The sequence below is a fragment of the Leptinotarsa decemlineata genome, unplaced genomic scaffold, assembly GCF_025532065.1.
Source record: "Leptinotarsa decemlineata unplaced genomic scaffold, Ldec_3_MD MMD2_tig00002974_RagTag_RagTag, whole genome shotgun sequence".
Classification (NCBI taxonomy): Eukaryota; Metazoa; Arthropoda; class Insecta; order Coleoptera; family Chrysomelidae; genus Leptinotarsa; species Leptinotarsa decemlineata.
This window is the reverse complement of record NW_027412578.1, coordinates 4,363,343-4,384,924: the sequence shown is the minus strand read 5'-3', so window position 1 is coordinate 4,384,924 and position 21,582 is coordinate 4,363,343. Positions and strand designations below refer to the sequence as shown.

Here is a 21,582-nt window from a genome sequence, read left to right as displayed (position 1 = left end):
TATTTAAGTAAACTTTCAAATGTAACAAGAATCAGCTTCCGTTACTTTCAAAACTTGTATACAGTGCATTTCTTTAATGTCCCCCCTCCCCTTTTATTTTTTTAACGGGTCAACTCAAAAAATTTAAATTCGGGATAATGAAATTAATGTATGAATACTTTATTTTGAAGTGAAATTGACAGATGAAACTTTCAAAATGGCGTTAGGGCGCCATCAGGGAAAAAAAATGTAAAAGGGGGTCTTGTGACACATCATTTTGAAGCTCCTGACGAATATTTCACAACCCTAGAATATGAAGTCAATATCTTCACCTACTACAAAATGGCGGAAAATTTAATAATTTCCGGAGGACAAACACATTAATATCGATATTTCTAGAAATATTCCGTTTTATCTGCCATATGGTAATTCCAACAACCCGATAAATTATTTTTTGTTTATAAAAACGACAAAAAAATGTCAGTACGACAATGAACATCATTGTTCAGTTAGAATATTCTCATTAAGTTTTCGGTTTTACTAGTAGAAAGGTTCCACGTCAGCAATGTCTAAAATTGTCAATTCTCGTCCATTGGACGAGAGAGCGGAAGGACTTTCAATGAACGTTTTTCGAATCGTCCTATCTGTAGAAAATATTTGAGGGAACTTGTATCCAAATTCTCAACTACCGGTAGTGTACATAACAAAAAGCCCCCAGGTCATCCGTCCATTTCGGAAAAACAGCAGGTGCAAATGATTGGTGAGATGGTAGTAAATCCTGAACAGTCTACTTATTTCGTCGCGAATGTTTGTGAGGTGTCTCCTTCTACTGTGTGGATACTTTTGAAGAGGAATAGGTATCATCCATACAAAATTAAAATGGTACACCAATTAACTGAAGATGACCCTGATCGAAGAAATGAATTCTGCGAAATCATGACGGAAAACATTGCATGGCATCCTGCCTATCTCCACAATATTTGTGTTAGTGACGAATGTACATTTTTTTTAAACGGCAATATTCACAGACAAAATTGCCGTTATTGGAGTGACACCAACCCTCACGTTTTCCGTGAAACACATACCCAATATCCAGAAAAAATTAACGTTTGAATATGCTGGAAACTACTGTTGACCCTCTAATGTGGTGGAGCACCACCACATTACTCCAGACAAGTAAGATACTATTTGGATAATACTTTACCAGGTCGTTGAATTGACCATCGTGGTCCAACAGAATGACCAGCCCGCTCGCCAGATTTGACACCTTTGGACTTTTTTATGGGGCGCCCAGTCGCTATCTTGAAGTTTATCTGTCAATTTCACTTAAAATAAAGTATTCATGCATTAATTCAATTATCCCAAATTTCAAATTTTTGAGTTGACCCGTTCAAAAAAGGAGGGGGGGACATTAAAGAAAAGCACTGTACTTCAAATCTATCCCGTAAACGTAATCATTTTTGTATCATCGACACATTTCGAAAGTACAATCATTTAATTCAACAGTTTTATGATCTGAAATATAACTTCCAAAGTAGTTTTGGGATTTTGTGACGTTTTTTTAACTACCTACAACATTTGTGGTTGATTACTGAGTTCTTCGTGTATTACTAATTTTGGGTTTATAAAATATGTTCTCAAGTATGATTTTGATAATTCGATTTCAATAAAAAATATTTGTTGACCGATGATTCGATGAAAAAAGGTTTCCTCAGAAATACATTATATCGCAATATCCGATATATTTTCACTACCAATTATCATTGGTAATGAAAATATATCGGATATGCGATATTATATGGTGTGTGTGACACAAGCATTGGTAATGGATTTAATTTTTTTCAGCACGATCATTAATGTCGACAAGGATTGTGCAAAAAAGACGACAAATATAATATCTAAAAAACTTTTTTTTACAAGTCGTGGTCCTGATAAGAGAGATACCGCTAATCTTAGTATTACAAAACGAAAATCTTGAGTAATGCGTAGATCGAAGAAATGTGTCCAAAGCTTTGAGACAACAAAAATGTGATTTTTATGGAAAAATCCACGAATCTGATTGCTTATAAATATCATATTGTTTGGAGTCAGCCAAAACTATCTTTTTTTACTACTACGTTGGCATACAACTTATCCAATAAAACAATTTTTTTATATGCCCTACATTTTGTGAAGAAACTGTTTGACACATTTTGGTGTGAAGTTACATTCAGATTATGTATTATACAATTTGAGCATTCAGTTGCCTGATTGCTTCCAAAGCTGCAGAGAGTGACAGAAAACGAATTCTCATTCGGTTGTCGATATCGGAGTTTGTTGTTGCTATGAGAACCATTGTTAATACTGTTTGTCTTTAATATTCGTGGTTGAATTTTTACATTAACACCACTTATTCTTATTTAGCATTTTGCTAATTTGCAGTTAGTACCACTGATGAGATCCCTAGCAGATCGAAACATATTTCCAGTGTCGCATAACTAATTTACATTCAATATAATACATATTTTGTGAGTTTTTGAACTTTTCAACTGATTAATGATGATAAATGTAAAAATCAATTTTTAAATATTTGTTAGATAACTGATATTGAGTTTATAGATTATCCATTTTCCAAGATCCGTACTTCTCTGAAACAACTTTTGAAATGTAACTGACTCTTTTTGTAAGTATTCAAAGTTACAAATATCTCAATTTGTTGAAAAATTGTAAAATCTACGAGGATCCTTGAAAAACTGAAATTTCTATAAAATATTTCGATGATACATTTTAAAACCTATCAACACATGCTACCATTTGTATTCGAAGTTGGTAATAAATCTCGGTAATTTTAGGAAATACCAAACGATTATAAAAAACATGACTTGGGTTTGGGTAATATTCTATACGATTTATCCAAGACAGACCAAGAAATATTTACAGTGTCACCATTTAATGTCCAATTCTATTCTTGAAGCTCACTTAAGATTCAATATTGATTTTGCGGCGATCTTCTTCAAACAAACAAAAAGCTGCAAGTTAATTCTTTGTTGTGCAATTCAAAAGGGTTAAGCATTTGAATAAGCCCTTAAGGACAGCTGTACAGCAACACATTCTAGTATTGTGTCAACGTGGATACCCCGATGTCCACAATATACGGTTGCAGTGTACACAAAAATGACACATTGCGAAAGGATTATGCATTTTGGGTGTTTTTCTGAAAATCTCCCCATTTGACACGTGTTCGAAGGGGTTGCGTTATGATTAGTCAATTCTGCGGCACCCTTACAAACATCTGCCCAAGACATACGTGTTATCGAAGAAAAATATGCAATGTCGGATTTGGGGGTGGGATTTGGACTGTCATCGAGAAGAATTGATTTTGATGGAATAATATCAGATGTCAGTGCTTGGCATGTGTGTATGCGGGTCCATGCAAATACAAAGAAAAATATGGTCATGCAAAAGAACGTGTATCAGAAATATTAGCCTTCCAAGGCAAACATATATATGGTGTTCGCCGAAAAAAGGTACATAGTGTGTCAAAAAATGAGTTTTGACTCAACGATGGTTTCGGACACTTGAAAGCATGCCCTTTCACGCGAATTCCCTCAAACTTGAGAACAAAAAATTTTTACAACTTTATTTGGTGATGGTATGTTCAGAACAATTCGCTGAAAAAAGGTACAGCTAAAGGTACGACAGATTCTTCAAGTCCTACGATGCTGATGCGAGAACTATTATGTATCATTCAAATTCTCCTCAAACTCAGCATAGGTACTCCGTTTTACAATTTTCTTATGTAACATTCAAACCAGAACTTGCAGAAGATTCATCGTCATTCATAACGTCAGTCGCGTTCATTTTAATAAAAAAGAATTTATGAAAATCAATAATTCACGATGGAATTCTCACGAAAATTACAAAACTGAAAGAAAACATTTGTGGTGATAAGATAAAAAACCCAAAAACGAAAAGGTTACTTTATTCTGCTGCATTATAGCCCAATCACAGACTCGATAACTGAAGTTACCGCCACACTACAACGAAAATAAACATTGCAGATTGAAGGAATGACGTCACAGATACCCAGACCAATGATATCAAGACCTTACACCTCACTGAAGGTGTGTGCGTAGTAGTAATATACTTTAAAACTTTAAAGAAATGAGTATACTGTCTTTTCGTTCTATGCAAGTATTTTTACGATTTTACCCCGGATATGACGTTAGATATGCTTTTAACATATTGATGGACGTTACTAAATGATTTCAAAGTTATACAAATTATGACTGAAGCAGTGACATATCCTTTTATAAACACAGAAACAATTGTTATGGGTGAACTCCTCATTGGTGGCAGATTTGAATGACGTTTAACAAAAAAAGTGTTGACTATAACAGACTTAGTTTACTTTTGAGGACGAAATAAAATCTTCAGGACTAATAAAAATGGGGGATTGTATAGCATACATTCGATTATTGGAAGTGAAAATCGAGGGTTCAAGGAGATAAAGTCTAGAAAAGTATCTGAAAAACATTTATAGGGAGATAGCATTCAATACCGTTAAGGATGTTTTATTGACATTTAAAGTGAAGTGAAGGATATTGAGACCGATTTTATAAGCTTTTAATGACGGACGTAACGGATAATTTGAAGAAAATATTTCTGAAACGGTTTGAACTTTTCATGAGCTTAAAACGTGATGAATAATCGGCACATACCAGTTGTAGGGGGGTAAACGGATTTTCTTCGTCCATAATCGCATAAGCTGGGATGTTGCAGATCGGTCCTTTGTCTTGAAAGTAACTGGTGAAGTTGGTTGTAGTTGTTTTGCTCTTTATCAACTGAAACAAAAAAAATCATTAAAATCTTAGTCGACACTCTGTTGGAAGTGACCGAATACATTTCATGGGCCACAACAATATTACTTTAGAACAGAAGTTAGTAGAAACTGTCTGATCCACATTATGGTGAGATTAATTTCGAAATGTTTTTTGAATTTACCGAACTGAATTTTTTTTTTTCCGCAATAGAAATCCAATCACATCAGTAACACAGTATTTATATTATTTTAGTACAGTAGCCTTTTCAAACTTGTGTTTTGTCCTTAAAAAAACTGGAATGTTCGAATGTTCAAACTGCCACTTATCGAAGTTGGAATTTGCAATACAAATATGTACATATTTACCGAATAATTAATAAAATGGTGAATAGTTGACCTGAAATAGTGAGCAATTTTTCACATGAGTTGATAACGCAATGACCGTAGTGATTTGGTTGTCTCATTACTGTGTTACATTCTTTTCCATAAGATATTTTCAGTCTAACATTTCAATATTTATTATAGTGTTTTTTATATCCTTAAATGACTCAATTTGAAAGTAGGACGTGGGTAGAAGCTCAAGTATTCTAAATTTTCTTTTAATTGAAATCGTAAAAAAGAATAGCGATTACGTCTCTAAGTAGCAAGCTCGACTAGAGCTATAACGGGTCAAAATTACTCGGTTACGTGATTATTGGTGCTTCAGTTAACTACTCATTCAAATCGTGGAAAACGAGACTGGCCATCATAATGTTCAGGTGATTTTATCGATTAATTGCCTAATAGTAGTCGGGCCAGAATAATTCCCACACGGCGTCATTTCGAAATTTCGAAGAAGGCTCGTATATACAGTCAGTGCGGTGATTATCCGCATTACAAAGTTAATAATTCACATACTATTGAATAAATCATGTGGCAACACGTCGACTGTGGAATGAAATGGGACTTTTTAGGTCAAGGAAAATTTCAGTTTCCGGTATTGTTCGAATGTTTCTAGCTTACATGACACAAGGTAATGGCGACAGTACGGACTTTAAGAGATCATTTACATTTTTATTAGTTTTTGAAAGTGCTTTGAAATGAATTGGAATAGTTTCGATTTATTGATACGAAACCTTAATTGAAATGTCTAGGCGGGGCATTGAAAAATTTCGATAACATTATGTTGAAAGTTTAAATAAGATGCGATAAATAAGGCCCGAGAAAAAATTTCAAAATATATTTCATTTAACTACTATGTTTTGCACAATAATTAGATATCAACTGAACATTTATACCACACCAGAAAAAATGTGCAATCATTAAGGTTGAGACATTATTCAGGAGGATGTTATCTACAGAGATATTCAACGAAAGTCATTTTTTGTGGAGGAAAAATCAGTTTTATATCGACCTTTTTTTTGGGTATTTCTTACCTTCCACAATCTGAAAAATATAAAAATTATAATGGAGAACTTTATACAAGTGTAGAAGGGCAAACTTTTCAGTTCATCCCGATAAGTTACTGCGTAAAATTCAAAGTATTTTTCACAAAGAAAAATCTTCTATTCATCAGTAACTTGTCGTATTTAACAATTTTGCCTATCAAAAAAATTATCAAGAAATAATACTTATCTTTTACGATATTCTAAGTATAATACCAATAAGGTAAATATTAGGATAATCACTACCGGAGTTGAAAAAATATTCCATTTTCAGTCTGTTTATCGATTGTTTCGCTTTTCTTCAAAGTATTCTTAACTATTATGATCTAAAAAAATATTGACATTTTTCGTTTTTCTGATATAGATCCTGAGAAGTGACTGGTTGTAAAAAACAATATGAACAATTAGTACTTGTGAAGGCGAACAAAAGTTAGCCTATGAAATTCTACGAAATCCACAGCTGCTGCGGATGATGAGAATAAAGTTAAATTTTCACAATATTCATTCATTTTCTGAACGTTAGGAATTTCATAACAATTTGGATTGACTTGTTTGCGATCATCTGGTATGAAAAACTAAATTTTCAGTTGTTCGGGTTCCTGAATTATTCAAAATATTCGAAAAATTTGATTTTGGAATCAAAAGTATTCGATAAGTTATAGGTCTTTTGGTATTTTTACCTTTTTCCCAGGATATATTTACCGAACTTTTAAAAAACTCGGAAACATGTCGGAAATACTTATGACTCTGTTATTATTATAAAAATATAGCATGCTACTTATGTAGATGTTGAATAACAAAGGTCCAAGAACGGTTCCTTGGGATGACCCTGTTTTAAATGCTTCTGATCCACTTAAAACAGCATTTTTACTTTTTGCTCTTTACAAGATAGGTCGCTTTTAACAATTTCATAAGTATTACTTCTGAAACCGTAGCTTTTGAGTTTTTTAGGAAGAGTAGTGTGACAAAATGTTTTGAAGAGCTCTACGAGTGTTAACTTCCGTTTTTGTAACGTGAATTTATTATGAAATTTTTTGACTTTTTTGGAGAGCATGCATGTTTGGAGAGCAAAGCAAGTATTCTTCAAGTATGTTAACGGTTTTACGATATATTCTACTATTTTTTAAATGTCTGCTCTAATACCATTCCTATTTTTGAACAACATAGTTCCTCGATACTTGTTGATTCTTTCTTTTTTGTTTCTGTAAGTTTTCTATTTTTCGTATACTAAAGGAGGAACAGAAAGGTTAGTTTTACAGTCGCGTGTTTTGAGTAAAATTACATTCTCAGATGCAAAAAAAATATCAAATTCTCATTGCCGAGATTAGTCAGATCCATTGTAAACCCACTATCTAAATCTTTACAACCTGATGAGATAATTTTCCATATTTTAATACTTTTGATAAATACGTTTGCAAAGTTAGTTTTGGTATTGTGCAAGAAGCTTACTATAATTGTGACGAACAAAGGTACACAGACAATTTTTACCATTACAATACAGCCATTAACCTCAATATTGTAATCTCTGTAATTGTTGAGAAACGTTCATTTTAACCTACGTTTTTCCTGGCGAAATAAAGAAAGACAGTGAAAATTATTCAGAAGCCTAACCCAGTTCGTTATCGTCGTTGAGGGCTTGTTGAAATTTTTCGGAACCAGGTCAGAATTTTGTTGTCAACGATAAACTTCCAAGAATCGCAATATAGCTATTTTTATAGATGCAAAATAGAAATGGATTGCGGAATTCGGGGAAACAGTGTTGATGACATATACATATTTTTACATAATAATTGGCCGGGCGTTATATTTTAACATAATCAAAAATTTTGATTGACTAAGGGTGTTTTTGTAGAAACTCCCTTCAGAATATCCAGTGATTGCGTTGTTATTATTGGCAACAGAAGAATCGATGACGTTTTTTAATGTGTATTTAATATACAACAAAAAAAGAGTTGGTATACATGAGACTTGTAGTGTAGTCGAAACCTGATGGAAAACAAAATTATAATAAAGGCACGAACAGTTCGATAATTGGTTGAATGAGACCTAAAAATTGGATAAGCATTGCCATGGTTACATTGAAGGACAAAAAAGCTATTTTCCGAGTTTTTTGGCCGTGATCACTGAGTTTCTATGCCTGACGTTTCGTCTACTGCTGCGGTAGAGATTATCAAAGGCAAGGTAATGGCCACAGTGCCCCAGTTGGTGACCAAGTTGTTGTTCCCGTTACCTAGGAAGATGATGTCTACCGCAGTAGTGGACGAAACGTCAGACATAAAAACCTGCAGACCAGGGCCAAAAAACCCGAATTTTTTTTCTATATATTCCTGTCAGTGAAGGCTATTATTATTTTTTGTGACCTATGAGGGTTTGCCAAAAACTCAAAGGGTGCGCCGGCACCATAAGTAACCATTGTGTGCAGGATTCGTGTGCCCTAAGGAAAACAGGTTTCTGTGTTTGAATTGCCCAGACATATGCACTATCACTGCAAGATTATATAAACTTGAGATTGGAGAGGCCAGGAATACATATTTCAACACCTTCCGTTAATTATTATTACCGATATTTTTTAGAAAATCTCTGACTATTAATTGAAGTTTATTGCTACAATGTTCTGTTTCTTTCAAAACAGAATTTGGTTTATTAACTGCACACTTTTTCCGGAGTTTTGTCCTTTTATGATACTTGAGTCGTTTGGTATAAGCATTTTCTTGTACTACAAATCCTTATTTTATAAAAAAACAGATTAGCTAATTATTCAACAACATTTCCGAATCAATGAATCAGTCTTAGTAAAACATATTCGAAATTTTACGGATAATTTTAAATCATCACTGATCTCTAGACAGTCCCCTCAAAACTATAGGGATAAGGTTTGGCGACTTTGGTGGCCACCCTCAAGAAATATGCAAACAAAAGGATATCAGAGTTCAGTTTACTTCTACGTTTGTTTTGAATAGTACAATGAATTTCTTAATTAAATTTTATTGGTTATATTATTCAACATATACTATAGTTCTGTACCAGTCTACTGAAGTTCAGTACTGGAGTAGCCCAAAGTCCATTTTTGCTGTGCCGAAATTAACAGAGCTACATGACGTATATAACATATAGTTTGACGTTTTTTTGGCATTTTTGTCAAAAAAAGTTATTGCGTAATCTCACATTCGTATACCACCTAATTTTAAGGTTTAGCTCAGTCAAGGTGGTGAAGTAAAAGTAAAATAACCAGAAGGGAAATGGAGCAAACTCTATTCTGTCTCATTATCCTCTTTTTGCAATTTGGTGTATCAATTTCAGGAACAATATGTTTTCTTCGCCAACCGCTCAAGACCAATTATTCTTGCAGCCGATAAAATCACGTGGCAAATTAAGCTTTTCCTTTTAATGAATCGACTAGAGATTTTCTGTTCGAAATCGAGAGTAAATCGAAATGTGGAACGAACGTTCAACAGGGTTTTGACGCGAAACAACACATAAATTTTGTAATGAGGTTAAAAAATGTACCTTATAAAGGAAGTTGGTATTTCGTACCGATCGTTATGTAAGTGAGACTTGCTTAAAGTTGATTCCTATGTAGGTTAAGGACGGCAAGCGCAAAAAATAAATACCTGTGTCGTATACCGATGTAACAGTGGCGTGCGAATTGTATTTCAAAAGAAATTTATTGATTGATCTTAGTGGCAAAACAGTGATTTGAAAATATATTTATAGTAGGTTTTTTTATGATCCAATATTCTTATACATTGATCTGTATTGTTTTTCCATTGGATAATTTCGTAGAAAATTTTCATTTCTACCTTATTCTACCCTAGGTTGTTCTTAATAAGAAAAACAAACTCCTGTTGTTGGAAACAGAATATTACCGTCGATGAAAAACGGGAATTTTCCAGAGTTTTACGTCCAACATTCTCAATAAACGGTATGGAACATAAAACGGGTTTTTGTGCGTTAATTCTCACAAGTATAGAATAATAATGACAGTTACATAATCGTCATATGAATGTCGAACAACTCAATGAATATTATATTTCAATTTCAATGATTATTTATTGATTAACCCAATTAAACAACACATTTCCGTTGATTTATCGATTGTCTGGAAAAAATAAACAGAACCAGGTCGAGTTTTTCTTCTAAACGTTCTCTCTATAACTCATGCATCTGAACAAATCCTGAAAGAGATGTAATTGGGCGTATGTGACCATGAGTCATCGTACCTGTTATTATTGATGCAAAATGCAAATTTAAACAACGCTTAATTAGGTGTTTCAACGGAAAATATGTTTCCTCTTTCCTGTTTCTCAATTATGCGATATCTATCATCTTGAATAATATGAGGATACTCGATTTGTAAACAATGGAATGTATCCTAGCCTAGAGAATCCTTCCTTTGACTTGATGTGTAATTTGGCTACTGCCCTTCTATATCATAACTAAAAAGTATTTTTCAGTAATTTTTTCTGGTGTTTCCCCGTCGCTACTAATATGAAATATTCCACTGTAGAAAAACTACCAGAAGGTTTGACCCAACACAACTTCCTATCATCGAAGATGTTTCTGTTTTTCCTGATAACCTAATTACCGATCAAAAACAGTTTACTCTCGACATTATAAACTTTCGACCCAATCCGATGAATAAATCAGATTATCATTTAAGTATCGAAACAATTGGCATTGACACGAATAAAACACATACGCTACACTTTCACTTGTTCTGCCGGTCCCAAACCTAAAAACCTGTTATTAATTTTCAGCAATATTCAATCGTGTTGATTGATGAAATCGGTTTTTGCATATTGTATACTTGTGAAAAAGCAATAATTATGGATGCTATCTTTATCTCAGAATATGTCACTGCCTATATGAAAATGATGGATGAACTCCTTCGATAATTGTATTTTCATTTTTTTATGACTCCATTTATACATTTTTTACACATTATGTTGTTTCTGTACAACTTCGTAAGAATTTTTGTCATAAATTTCGTCTACAAACTTTTTGGATTTGCTCCCCTCCACTTGATAACTATACTTCTCAGCTTTTTCTCAGTCCCCAATTCTTCTTTCCACCTTATTTTTCAGTCCTAATTCATCACTAGACTTTTTTCTGAAACTTTTTATGTTTCATCTGGATAAGTAAAAATTGGAACCTCTGTCTTTAAATTAATTTACTGAAAACAATTTTCGTTAACAGGGACAAAAATGAGAGTTCAGCATCCATTTTCCCTCATTAGTAGAAGTACTTTTCTAGGTTCTCGTCAATCATTTCAAGAATCCATTAATATCTATGTATTTTTTATCACCTTCATAAATAGGACCGTCTTCATCATCTTGGAATCTGGATACAATCGTTAATGTAGAAAATACCTACTTTCATCGGTTTTAGGTTTGAAAAATATCTAGTTTGATGAGTTCAAAAGTTGTGAATTGTGCAAAGGTATGTCCCCAAATTCAGTTGTAAGTGTTTTTTTTTTGTTCCGTCATAAAATAGTCAATAAAAATTAAACGTCAACGTGAACTTTGCGATGACATTCTTTTAATAGAAAAATGTTTTAAAAATAGTTAACAATTTGTTAGAACAGTTTCTCATTTATTTTTATATATAATATGTTTGACAGATGAACAATAACGCAAAAAATGAGATACTTACCAATTATGAACGTATTATAATCTGTAGATATTATGCATGTTGATATTGAAGAATACAGTTGCACCTTTAATAAGTTTCCATGACTTAATGCAAGCAATATTCCTCACTAGATAAACACATGCAGGTAAGGAAGATACCTACACATTATGAGAGAAATATTGAGTACTAAATTTTGAAAAAAGTAGTATTTGAATATAATATGACATACAATGTCTAGCAAAATTAACTTTTGTCAACTAGAATGAAACATTAATCTGAAGCTGGGTAGATGTTGAAATAAAAAACCCAGTAATCAAGAAGAAGAAGAATAAGAAGATGCATAACGTCATCAGTCAGCACAATGTACCATGTGAAGATTTCAAAAATGAAAATAATGGCGTCGATTTTATTTATTACGGAAAACATCATGCGAGCAAATATTCAGCAAAATATATCCCGACACCTGCGATTACGAAAACAACAACTGAAAGTAATTTCCTTCGGTTATTGCCTAGTTTTCCAGGATCCAGCGGTCGATACGGCTAGACTTTGCTAGGTCAACGCTCAGCGGTTGAGTTTTGAGGTTATGGACCTATTTTGCATGTCGGAATACGGCTATTTATCGATTCTGTTTGCTGTTCGGCCCCCAGAGTGCCAAAACAAATGTGTTTTAAAACGGTTTATTTGCACTCCGTTTTAATTAGTTTTGTCGCAGACGGATTGGGTGAATGGTAATGGAATTGACAAAAAAAACAGCATATTAATAATAACACGGGAGACAACTTCCACTCTTTCTTTTATTATAAATTTCCCAATTACAAGAAGACCACGAGAGTTAATTTTTGTGTGTAATCTTAGGTAGGTCCAACCACGCCTCATGTTCTACAAGTTGGATCATTGTTATGCAACATAAATCGTATTGTTGATTTCTACATCGGTCGGAACCAAATTTGGAAGATTATTCGCGTGTGGCGAGGTTATTTAGTAGAAATCATCATAGTTTTCCGTTATTTTTGGGTACTATATAGTAGTGGCAAGGTTGCAGAAGTCACTGTTTATTCTCGAATAATTCACTGTATATTGAAAGGGTGAAAAATTTCACGTTGAGAGTTATTTTGTTTAATGTCTAACAATACGACTGCTGCGGTCATCATTCAACACCCAAATTTTCGTAACGGCTACATGCATCAATTTATACAAATTTTCTATAGTTGGAATAGTGAAAAAAATTAAATAAACTGGGAAAGGGTAAATCGAAATTATGAAGAGTTTTGTCCTGAAATAGTTAATATAAATTGTTTAGAGGATGATCCAAAATTGTAAGATTATTTAATGTAGACTTACCAAAATAATTATTTTCATCATGTCGGATAACTTCTAGTTACATGCAATCTTGGTTTACTTACTAAATTTAAGAACGAACTGAACAAGAAGCAAGCATTATTGATGGATGATTTCGACTGCCATAAAAGTATATTTGAAATATTGTGAAATTCAATGAATTGCAGGAGTCCTATTCTGGAATCCCTCTTAAATCTTGTATTCTTCACTTTATGTCAGAGGTTCCAATTGTAATTATCAAAACCATTTAATGCAATTCGCCACACAATTTAGGATCAAAACTCTACAACTCAATACTTGAAAATAAGATCATTTCAAAAATCAGTTGAAGAAGTACTACATTTTATTATGTGGATAATTTTTATGGATCTGTTTTTTATAATACGGTTTTAAAATGTATTCATACGTCATCAGGGACTGGGTAAAACTGTTATTTTGTTGCCTTTCGGCTATTACCTGAATAATAAAATTTGTATGGCCAATATGATCGAAAATATTCATGCCAGATTCATAATTAATTTGGAACTGAATTCAACTGACAGAATTTCTCCACTCCGGCAAAATGTTCAATGAAATTATACCACTGTTTTACAATTTCAGAAAATTCTTTTTAGTAACTGGAAATCAATAGAAAGTTGAAATGAAATTATGAATTACTCTTCAATAAATTGAGACTGCTTGATCTGCGTTTCGCATGTGTTTGTTATTATAGTTTTTATCTACATTTGATAATGGATTTCTTTACATTTCCTACTCATAACTATTCCTTTGATAATATTTATATTTCAGTGTCAATGACTCGGAAGATTTTTTGCTATATTTGCGCAAAATATTTTTCGTGTGTGCGTCAACAACAAATATTGATTTACGTCCCAAATAACCGTCTTACGAAACTTTTCTATTTTTCAACGCTTCAATTAATACAGAACCGATTAATCTCTATCAAATAGATAACTGCTGAACATATCTTCCGGGAGTTAATTTACAGATGTATAAAAAAACTTAGTTTGCGTTATTGAAACATCGATAAAGCTGTTTCGTTTTTGACGGTAAATATTTCATTTCTTGCATTCTCGGTGATTATAAATATGAATCCCATTTCTCACTTTGGACTGATAAATCGGACTAATTATGTCATTTAAAAATATTAACGCAGTCTAGAATTCATGCGTTTGACCTCAATTTCAATCAGGAGAGCAATTAATTGCAACAAATTATATCAAACAATCTTGCCAGCGACGATGAAATTGCAAACAATGTTTCATGGGAGTGATGTTTATCAAGTCTGTATAGTTATTTCTGAAAATATGACTCAATAGCGGAATATAACTTATGCACTCAGTTTGAAAATTGTACAATGTGTTCATGAAACCAGAACCCAAAAATAAAGCATTCGTTTGATCTGTAGAGCCCAAAGATGGCGTCTTAGATAGTGAAGATGTCGTCCTCTTTTCTTACTCAGGCTTGCCCTTCAATTTGTTGAAAAAAAAAGTTCTTTAAATACTGAAAACAATAGCTATTAATTAAATCTCCCTGTATAGAAGAACCTATTTCAATAAAGTTATTAATACATAAAAATGTTGACAGAAAGTATCAATTAACTCATGGATTGTACTTCATTTACTTCTTTTTTAACCTTCCACTATAATGAAATGTACAAGTACCTTGCTTTTGCAAGTAATCACTTAAAAAAATATTTGATAAGAGATTTTCATTTTGACACAACTAATTTCATCAAATAGCACATCAATGCCATTATATCAGAAACTGTACTAATTCATAGACATTTTAATGTTGTGTATATACAAAATAACTAATTAAAATCATAAAAATGATTAAATTTTTGTTGATTATCGTTTTCTATGTGCAATATTTCTTTTATGAACGGCTTAATTCCATACATAACCAAAAAAGCTGTAACTTTTATTTTTTTTCCTAATACTGTCATTAATAATATATCTACAATACAGGGGGATTCACCAAAATATTTACAGCTCTCATTAATCGGATAAATATGAATTAGTAGTCATAGAAAACAGAGGTAGCCTGTGTTATAGATTTATTTCCCGCGCACTGTGCAACAACAGCGAAAACTGACATGAAGAATACGATCCATCGGAGTATTTGAAAAAAAATCGATTCAGCGTATTGCCTCGTACAAAATCATTATATAACCATCGCTAAATCCGTTTTACCTCCCACTTTGGGGTAATGAGATGAATCTGGGTCACACGAAATACTTGTATTTTTCATACGCGATTTGACCTCCATGTTATAAAACAATTGCGCTTCCAAGCTTGCCAAAATACTCGTTGCAGTGAAAGTGACGTTGGCTCGTCTCGATCCAAGGTTAACTTCGTTAGGATTTCCGTCAAAATAGGCGATCAATTGTTTCGTTATATCATTTAACGTCTATTTCCGCCATTTCCGGTTATTGTGCGTGTGGCTCGATTACACATCGTCCTATTGCCTACTTAGGTCGGATAAAGCAGTTAGAAGTAGGTAGACATCGTTTGAAAATCATTATGTAAATGTCGCCAAAAAAGGTAACTTCAAATTTACTAGAGTGTACATATCACCCGTGTTAATCTGATATAACTAACCTCTTTGGATTTTTACATTTTTTTACGGCATAATTTCAATTCTAGTTTTTGTTCTTCATTATTAAGTGAAGATATTGTAGAAGAACCCAGCTATAGAAACAATATTGTTGATCTTTGAATGTAGAGATTGGCGAAAATAATCAACCTTCTAGTGGTGGTGAACAGCAAAAAATCAGTCTTAATGAATTGTCTCTGGACTGGATTACTGAAGGCAATGAAGCTACAGAAAACTTGACAAGCCAACAGTAAATTCCTAAGACTGCTGGCAAAATTCATCAGGGTTGATATATCCAAAAAAATGTATAGACTGGCCCATTCCATTCCACACATTCGCTCATTCCAAAGCATTTGTACATTGGCTAGTTTCAAGACATTTATACATTAGCCCATTCCAAGGCATTTATATGTCAGCCCATTCCAAGGCATTTATACATTGGCCCATTCCAAGGCATTTATATATCAGCACATTCCAAGGCATTTATACATTGGCCCATTCCAATGCATTTATATATCAGCCCATTCCAAGGCATTTATACATTGGCCCATTCCAAGGCTTTTGTACAATTTTTCATTCCAAGTCATTTACCATTAGCTCATTTCAAGTTATTTATACATTAGCCATTCCAAGCGATTTATACATCAGCCCATTCAAGGCATTTGTACATTAGAAGGTGTTGAAAGAGCAGAGCACATACATTGTGTTTGAGTCTGAATTTGTGAGAGTCACAATAAAACCTCGCGGGTTACAAAGAATAGGAGAGAGGTGATAAATGGAGCCTACAATGAGTCTATTAATTGTCAATAAATTTCGATTCCTCACTTCAATTCAAACGAAAAGATTGTTGCACTGGGCGATGTAGGAGTTTAGATTTGATTCTGATATAGAAGCTAGCAGGGTTATGAAGAAGCTTAAAATTATCGCAAATTCAGCTTATCGGTAACGTTAATGGAAACAGTCCTTTTAGCTACACTCAATGAAAAAATATACAATATAATTGTAACATTCATAATTGAATCTAAAATATCAATATAAAACATAGCGACTAGATTTATTTCGAAACTGTGGCAAAATAAACTCCGGTTTGATGCCTAGGAGGTCGTCAATAAAAAAGCTAGTGGAAAAAACCGAATAAACACATGAATGAAATGTCTAAAACGATTATCTAGTTGAAAAAATATTTTTCCGTTTAACAGCTTTTTCCCCTTCACGAAGTTGAAACTTATGCGAGCTTTGGATTAACGGGGTCTTACTTTCTAATATGCGATTCATAGTTAAATTCAATGAAATGTTTTTTCATCGAATATCACTTTTCCGAACGTTTCTTCATTTGAAATGGATTTTACTAAAAATATTGTTTCCAATCGTTCATAAAGGAATATAGATTTCTATCTTTTTAATGGTACCCTGTACATACAAGTTTTGAAACATTTCTAACAACCGGGAAAAGAGTTTCGAATTTAAATAGTTCCTCCACAAAGTTTGTTTTCGTTTCTGACGACATACATTGTGGCGAAACTATTTTAAAAGCTTGATGAATACTGTTTTTCGTTGTTGACTGGCACAAGGTGAGATGTTAAATCATTCAACTGTGTTGCAATAAGGATTGTTAAAGACGACAGATATTGCTTCATCAATTATTAAATACCTGAAGAGAATAGAATAGTGAAGAACATATTAGTATACAACCCGTAGAGACAGGCATTTCTAAAATCATTATGAAGAATTTCATGAACAAATTCTGAATTTCCTTTTGGTGTTATTCTGAGATAATACAAAACTGAGTAAAGTGAAAAAAAAAGGGAGGGTGTTGAAATACGTTTATTACAAAAACCGTTCTTAGTCACCAGGAAATACTTGTAATTCGACTTCCCCTTTGAATAATAGGATGTTGGGCGATAAAATCACTACATGCGGCTACTAAGAAAACTTCAACGAAGAATGTGCAACTGTGCATAAAATAATTCTGTTATTGTACAAGGTGATTACGAAATCCATTTGTAGTTTGAATGAATTCGTTTCAACACGCACAGGCATCTGACGAGAATGATGAAATCAAAGGTATGTATACAGAATAGACAAAATTTGATTGTAAATTCTCACTATCCCAAAAATTTATAATTTTGTACAGAGCATTGGGGAATTCAATTTGTAATTGTGTACAGTATATTGTAGAATTCGACGTTAAATTTAAATAACTAGTTGCTGAAATACATTTAGATATTCCAACAGCTATCAAACTTTTCATCCACGATATTTTTTAATTAACCCCAACCTTCAGAAGACACGTGTACAAGTTTCACAGCTGTCGGACTTTTAGTTTGTGGGATAGAATATTTTGAGTGAAGCAACTTATTTTAGTTAAAAAAAAACGGATAAAAAGAAATTTCGGGTGTTAATGAAGCATTGTTTTTGGCGAAAAAAAAACTGTTGAAGCCAAGGCCTGGTTTGATAAACAACATCCGGATTTGCACCAGGAAAATCACCAGTTACGAGAAGAACAAGAAAGTGGTGTGCTAAGTTTGAAAAGGTTATTTCACTGAAAAGTACGGTATCACTGAGATCATCAACATATGAGAGACAAGCACTTGTTGAAATTATTTGTTTTATTTCAACTAAACCCGAATACAATTTTGAAAAAAATCCCTTTCTATCAAGCACCATATCTATTTCCCGTCACAAGATCATCGCTACGTCACAGATCAATATGTCTGCGGGGCTGTGACGTCATCCGTCCGCCAAACTCCAGCTCCCCAAAAGTGAGAGTGGTCACAACCGCCGCCGTCTGCTCAGGGCCGCCGCCATTACATTATCGACTATCGGGAGCCAGAGGTATTTCCGCTTATAATTAAAGCCCCCAAAAAACATCTAATTGGCCTAGAACGTATACCGTCGAAACTAACATAACACATAATTATTGAGAAATGTTTATCTGCGATCGCTATGGTTTATCTGAGTTGCGTGATAGTGCGAATATGGAAGTAATCGCGATGAATTCGCAACACGGGTGGCCTTTTTGTTGATTTGATCGTATCCTAGTTTGTGTATTTGGATTATACAGAGGAAGACGAAGATATCTTTGTTGAAGACCAACTGAAGAAGTTTAGACGCTTCGCATGCCAGAACTGAAGGCCGTGGTATTTCTAAGAGATTTTTAAAATTGATTGGTAGTTGATTTTTTGTCACTAGGAACCCATCTGACTTGCCTATTTCTTGCAAGACTTTCGGAAACTACTACAGAATCATGACTTTTCTAACCATCTTTTCATGGCACCCATTCCAACAATCTTGTAACCTGAACAACTTTGTTGTTACAACAACATGCATTACCTGCAACTAAGCTCTTCGCTGGTAGGTCTCTGCGTTCTCCAGGGAGAAGGCAGGTAGGTCCAGAGTGTGTGGGCCTATTTGGTCCTCCACTGTAACTGAAGAGGGATTATTGTGGCTCACACCTAATCGAATTCGATCAAATGAATCCAACTTATTTGATGAGTGATCTTATAGGTCAGCTGGCAGGAGTGAGCAGGAGTGAGAAAACCTGATCTGGCTCGCGGCGAGGCGGACACAGAGTACGTAACCTGATTCCTGGAATTCCTTCGTGAAGAATGCTCCTCTCCAAGGTTAACAGACCATGGTACATGGCTACAGAGTACTAGGTGCATCCACTAGCCAGGACCCGCTCTTCTCTCAGATCACCTTCAACCATCTAGGTCGGAAAGTATAGAACTGGAATGGTACCTGCAGACCATAATCTGGTTGGTATATACTCTTTGGCAGCCATAATGGCATACTGAAGAAATTTCGGTTATGGGGATCGTAAAGGGCTAGGGCTCCGTATTACCGTGACAGGCACCCAGTGTATATTAGTAGTAGTTTACGAACATTTGAAACTTTCGAGAAAAGTTAATTTTTACGAAATTCTCCACTGTATAAAGAATAGAAAACTTTCAAATGAACCAATTAACAGATATTAATGAGTTTCAGATACAAACCAATGGAAAGGGTTCACTTGAAATAGCAATTTCGCTATGCGATTAAAGAAAAAATACGAGTACCTGACTTTTTTCAATTTATGAAAGAATGTTCGAAAAAAATTGAGATCTCGATTTAACTGAAACGGTAGCTCGTTTCTGATTTAAAAAAATGTATTACCTCGCAAATAATTCTCAAATCAAACAAACAATACTACAGAATATGAAATGTGAAATGTTTCATACTGTTTATATAGGAGCCACTTTATTGCTCAGCATGCCAAGAATAACAATAAATCCTTCCAGGAAAAAATATTGTATAACAAATTTTCATTATTGCTTCCGGCAAGACGTATTTGTATTAATGGCATTTATATGAGTAATGAGGAAGCCAATACGAGTATCGAGTTCAAATATGGATTGATTTCAACAGCTCATTTGTGGAAGTCCACATAAATTTCCTCTGGTGGTCCTCCAAACAACTCTTTTATTAGATTCGAAGACCTATCCTTGTTTTTTTTTAATTATTATTATTGGGAGGAGTCAACGTCCCTTTCTGCGTTGGAAACAAAAACTCGATCATGAATTGGATCATCGCCTTTGATAATGTCTACCGCAGTAGTAGACGAAACGTCAAGCAAACAAATCTACATACCAAGGCCAAAAAAACAGAAAATAGCTTTCACACAGTTACCTCCGGCCGTGAGAGTTTACATTCTTTGATCCCCCATGAAAAATGAGAAAATAATATCAGTGACAAGCTTGGAAAAAGAAAATTCGAAACAGCAATGAAAATATTGAAATTATATTCAATACTCTTTTTCTCACCATCCTTGCTGAAGTATTTGCAAAGGAAGACCACCCACCATAACATCCATTAATACTCACAAACAAAACAATAATTTGTCCTTTATTTTAAACCAGTCTTGTTTAGTAAATCAATCGGCAGATTCAAACTCGTTAAACTAGAAAAACCACATGTCTCGAAATTTGTTTTGATTTAGGCCAATAAAATTTAATACTCTGCAGTTCAACTTCATAATCATCCCCTATAAAAATAACGTGACTTTCTAACCGAATGTATACTACTACCCTTCTCAAGTATGTGCAGCAACCGTTGTCTGCAATAAATTTTTTCGGCAGTAAAATATTTTACTGCCTAGTAAATAAGATCTCTCTCAAAAGGAAGGCTTTTATTGGAGTTGAAATAGGGGTTGATTTGTTATATTTGGTTGTTTACATTCTTTGTATTATCGTCAAATTAGCTTACGTACAACATATTGACAAAGTTGAAGTTGCAGGGTTTTTTTTCTTAGTTACTTGAATTTTCTGCTACAAGAATAACCCATTCATCATCGCAATCAATTGGCTTTGCAATCATGTCACAATGTGAAAAAAGTAGATTGAAAAATCACTAATTCAATCGGTGTGTATATAGAGTTTCAAAATTATCTATTATGGTATTGATCAATACTTAATAAAAGTACCCCTTTATTGTAACCTTTTATTGTGCTATTTTCACTGAATACTTAACGAAACCGCTACAAAATCAAAACCGTTTTGAAATTATCAAGTTCTATTGCGCAAAAATGTTCCCCCTAAATTTGACACCCTTAAAGTGACGGTTGTAACACCAAAATTTTTAAATGAAAGGTGGTAGAGCTTATGATATTTTATTCAAAAGATTTCGTCTTGTTAGTTCTAAAATTTTTATTTTTTTTTCAAATTCAATACAAAAATTAAAAATACTTGTCATCATTACGCATTAGTCAAAGACGAAACTGACTGGTTTAAGTTTGACGATAGTCGTGTCACTGGCGGTGTGTTCTGGCGA

The 21,582-nt window shown here is 33.7% G+C and overlaps 1 protein-coding gene across 1 annotated transcript in view; it reads right to left on the bottom strand.

Moving 5' to 3' along the window:
• The window catches only part of Eip74EF (Ecdysone-induced protein E74), a 569,772-nt gene that overhangs the window by 41,151 nt on the left and 507,039 nt on the right, over positions 1 to 21,582 (bottom strand). The window contains 1 exon segment of the mRNA XM_074177301.1: positions 4,680 to 4,802. Within this exon segment, the coding sequence (XP_074033402.1) occupies positions 4,680 to 4,802 (123 nt within the window).